The sequence below is a fragment of the Opisthorchis viverrini genome (genome assembly GCF_000715545.1).
Source record: "Opisthorchis viverrini unplaced genomic scaffold opera_v5_35, whole genome shotgun sequence".
Classification (NCBI taxonomy): domain Eukaryota; kingdom Metazoa; phylum Platyhelminthes; class Trematoda; order Opisthorchiida; family Opisthorchiidae; genus Opisthorchis; species Opisthorchis viverrini.
Window position 1 is genome coordinate 1433895 of NW_008751691.1, and position 4827 is coordinate 1438721.

Consider the following 4827-nt stretch of genomic DNA (forward strand, 5'->3'; position numbering starts at 1 on the left):
GTGAACGAAACTGTGGCAGCTACAACCAGTATACGAGCAGTACGCGGTTCTTACAGCTGACAGTGATGATGATGCCCATAATTGTGCCCATCATATCTCCCCAGTCGTTCACGCTTTATGGGGGTAGTGAAGGATTAATGCCGGTTCCCGAATCGGAAGCGCAAGGCCGCTCCCAACTGGAAATTGGCAATCCGTGTTCTGTATTCCTTGCAATTTGTGCGATACACCAAACATGTTATTCTAGTACAGTGTGCTAGGCAGACATCTATCCTATAATGCCGATTTACATCTCCCTATCCCTCTTAGCTGGCTGAAGCAGCTTGCCGATCGTGTAAGTTTGATCTCGCTGAGGAGTGTTTGGCCCGTATCAAGGACTATGCAAGCCTACTTCTACTGGCGTCGTCGTCAGGTAATGGGCAGATGGTCAAGTGGATCGGTGACCAGGCCTCCACGGAATCGAAGGACAATGTGGCGTTTTTAGCTCGGTTTTTGCTATCAGATTTGGAAGGATGCCTGGAGGTAAGCAGCTACTCGTTTGCATAACAATAGTAAATATCAGTTGTGAATGCAATCCATTCAGTCCGACACCAGTTCTGGTAATTTCATAACTTCCAATGGCTTGCTCATCCAAATGTCATTGATCCATCTGGGTGGGATTTGGGATGCTTTTCTATTTTCAAGTGTTTCTCCAATCTTGTGAATTTTTCTACCCCTGACCCGAACTGTGACGGTGGCACCATACGAACAGTCTTCTTTTGCTGTCTCCCAGAATCCTCGGGCCACAACCTGATAACATCTTTCCACTTCATTGTGCCTTGTGTTTTATAGCGGTATTCTTCCGCCGACTGTGGAATTATGTGTGGCTTTTCTCCTCATAACGTTGGGAGTGCTGCATCTCGAACAGCCAATCAGCATCTGGGGGCTAGACGGCTAACCGCAGGGTCCGTGGTTCGAACCCGACTTCTGCCTCTCGACTTTCCCTGTCTGGGCTTGGACAACCTGGCAGTATCCCAGCCCTCGTACTTCCTTCTGGTGGCATAGCAGTTAGGCCCACAAAGGATGCTACAGCTGAACCATTTGTGAAAAACCTCACATATGCCCTTCTCAGCTGCTGCTGTTTGTTCCTAATTTTTTAGGCTGAGCAAATTGGTTTGATCCTACTTGTCTTCCTGTTATTGCTGGACAGCGTATCCGAGTTTGCTTATGTGAGCGGCGACATACTCACAGCTGATGTCTGCTGAAGAGATTCCAAAGCAGAGCAGGTGGCTTGAGAAAAAACGGTGTAGGATGGGAGGCATGAGCAGTCGTGTGTTCTCGTTTATCCATCCACTTGCATGTCCGTTTTCCCTAGGGCTTTAGAACTTATCCTCCACGGTTTTTGACAACTTAACAACATTTGCTACCAATGATGAGGATAATGATGTTGATTTCCCCGCACCACGTCCCTGTTTTTTAATCATTTTTCACAGCTTCTTGTCAAGGCAGATCGCTTACCAGAGGCCGCCTTTTTTGCAAGAACGTACCTTCCTAGCCGTGTGCCGGAGATTGTGGAACTATGGCGCGAATGGCTCAAAAAGACTACCAAGTCCAGCTCAAAGGTTGCTCAGGCGTTGGCTAATCCTCAGGAGTATCCGAATTTGTTTCCCGGAATGGAGGTGTGTTTTCGTTCGTTTTGTAAGGTTGTGTTCTTCCCTCAGTTCGTCCATTCCACCCGGCCTTATGATCAATCATATGTTGAGATCTCTGTCATTGATAGCCGAACAATCACTGCCGAGTCTTAAGTTCTGTAGTGTATGGCCAAGTCAGTCCATTCGGCAACTTTTAATCACTATTGAAAAAAACTACAGGAATCCTTCTTGACGGTAGCTAAATCCTCTACCTCTTAAACGCAGTTAGCTCATCAGCGGTGTAGTTTACTTCAACTAAGAAAATATATGACGCTACTCACTCGGACACGTACGGCTAAAATACGTTTTGAGAAACATGGGTATCACCGAATAAACTTGTCGAGGACTGCGTGCGATGGGCCGAAACCCGGTCGGACGATCCGGCTTGGTTCAGTCGATAGCCCCCATCAAGCCATCGTAGGATATTCTGCCTCCTAATATCCTGTCATCCACTGGCTCTTTGAGTGGTCAGCTTTGCGTCACTGACTTTTGCTCGCCTAATTTGGTGGCCCCTGTGAAGCGTTTGCGATAGGTTTCCGTTTTCCGCCTGATTCTTGAAGGTAGTTCCTGTTACCGGAATTCCTATCTTGCTCACAGGATGCACCATGAACTTCATTCACACGTGTGTTGTTCATAATCCGCCTTGCTCACAGAAATCACCAGCTATACGTAGCGTACCGGTTCACGTGGAGTTGGGCAATGTTGGACAGTGTTTCGAATTTAGTTTTTACCCAACGAACTATATTTCCGACGTGTCTCTTTTTTAGAATGCTTTGGCGGCCGAAAAACGAATGAAGATGGAGCGCACCGCAAGATCTCGTTTACCTGCCTCCACTTATCCATCTCAACCCGCCATGTGGGAGCGTGATGTCTTGTCCGAACTTCACACCAAACCAGAACCACTGTTCGAAAGTGTACCCTCACATGTATTGCTCAATGGCGACACATTAGGCGGTGAAGCAAACGTGGAAAAGGCTTCGCCAACCGTCGAAGTGGTCGCATCACAACAGAACAACGCCAAGCTGACGCTGGAAGAAGACAACACTCCTGAGGAGAAGGACAATGAGGAGGAAGAAGAGGACGCCGATGAAGAAGAGGAGGAAGTTGACGATGAAGGTGATGGTGAAGATGATGATGATGACGAAGAGGGGGAGGAGGAGGAAGAAGAAGAAGAAAATGGGGATGCTGAGGAACCAGACGACGACACCCTAGATGCGGAACTAGAACAGGAAATAGCAAACTTACAGTTGAACAAGATGAAGTCGAAACCCGCCGCGGCCGTTGCTGCACCACCGTCTGCAGATACTGATTGGGGTGATGCGGGTAGCGATTTCGAATGATTTTCGCTTGCTAATTTCCCCTTGGCCCCATAGGGCGAATTGTGATATTCTCTTGTTCCGTATTCAGCCTAACTTTTGCATGCTGTCCCGATGATGTTTTGCCCATGTTGTACAGTTACCAACCACCCCAGTCGATTACACTCTCCTCGGATCCCTCGTTCACATCTAACAGCGCTATTACGTCTGACTTTCCGCCTTTTCCCCCGCCCTCCTCTTTCACAAGGGAGCCAACTTTGTTACAACCAGTTGTACGGAGGGTGTGCAGCCATTATCTTAATTGTTTGAATATTTTTTACGGGAACTTGACGCGATCGTTTTCTTCTGTGCAACAAGTTTTTGGGACTTATTTGCCGTGTTTTCGAAGCCAGCTTGCGAAGCTTCAGCAACTCAACGTTTGATCCTTTGTGAAGGTCACACAACGGGTTTACTAATGACGCTGACCCATATCAAAGTACAGTAGGGACAGGGAAGAAAATTTGCCCTCTCGGTGCATGTATCGTTTCGGCGTTTCAGTTTCAGAGGAAGCGCTAATTTCACTCACAGACCTTCCCATGATGTGATTAGAAAAAAGGGAACACATTCAAAGCATTTATGCTAGAACGGCGACAGTAACCAATAATACCTGAAATTTTTGTCAGGTGTGAAAATCTTCCACTGAAGTAGATTGACCGAAGATCGATTATTCAAAACCCTTGAAGTGGAAGAGCATGAGACCTACAGTGGATACCGGTGGTTGGCTGTCATATAGAACAGTAGTCAAACTGAATGGGGCGGTTGTAAGCGGTGATCGTGAAAGAGAACTGACGCTTTTTTGACACTCAGAACACCATCACGGTGGGATCCTTAGCCAGAGGTTAGCTAGGATTCCTAACTAAAATTCAGTAGTGGCGGAGGTTTACTTATTGGGGGGATCAAAATTTCACGAAAACAATCGCCGTACGTGTTCCGGTACCAAGGTCTAGGACAGTATATCCGAATGGAGGCGTGACCATCTCTAGCAATGGAGCCTCAATCACTGGGTTATTCGTATCATATGCATCCCAAAACGTTGGATAAGTGGGCCGATAGACTGACGTGATTCTACTCAGTACTATTTTCGCTTCACTAGCTGCCGATATTTTGACACTGATGCATTAACCCTTATCGGTAGCTGTTGAAACAATTTCTCACCATCACGTGAGATTGCCAGCAGCAACATCCGACCACAAATGGTAAGGGTCATGTCGTTGGCAAAAGCATCATTATCACGTTGCTTTGATCAAACAGAAACCCAAGTACTCGCTACTAGTCAACCTAGATAACCTAGTTCAGCATTCGTCCTTCCTAGGGCGAACTTTTCTGATGTACAGAGTCTCACCTGGGTCGCATACTTCCCCTGATCAGTTCAGGCTTTCCGTGGCTGTGCCAGTTTTAGCTAAATGACATTGTGGGCAACCTGTGCCACATGGTAGTATCTGTTCACACGGAACATCCGACACCCAGCGAACGCACTCAGGTCCTACAGCTCTACAAGCGACTTCACAGACAATGTCAGTGATTGAATTCTTGCTGAATGGTATGGTCGTAAAATCATTTGATTGTACCACACAGCAAAAGCGTTCGTTGTGATCCTGCCGTCCCACCGCTGTTCTCATCTAGCGGCTGTATGCCCCGAGCTCAACGGTTGGGGCGGATGTCCGTGGTTCGAACCCAAGCTCAGCGTCTCGACTGCTCCTGTCTGTGCTTGGCCAACGCGGAAGTATTTCAGGCCTAGTGTTTCCTGGTAGCATGACAGCTATGCACCGGAAGGATATCTCAGCTTGCCTTACTCTGGCTAGGCT

At 47.5% G+C, this 4827-nt stretch overlaps 1 protein-coding gene across 1 annotated transcript in view; it reads left to right on the forward strand.

Annotated features, from left to right (window-relative positions):
- Positions 1 to 3346, forward strand: part of T265_02742 (hypothetical protein) — a gene marked incomplete at both ends in the record, with an annotated part of 27348 nt that extends 24002 nt beyond the window's left edge. Inside the window, 3 exons of the mRNA XM_009167057.1 lie at positions 307 to 519; positions 1470 to 1655; positions 2435 to 3346. Coding sequence (XP_009165321.1) covers positions 307 to 519; positions 1470 to 1655; positions 2435 to 3007 — 972 coding nt within the window. The remainder of the gene's footprint in view (positions 1 to 306; positions 520 to 1469; positions 1656 to 2434) is intronic.
- Positions 3347 to 4827: the final 1481 nt, after the last annotated feature.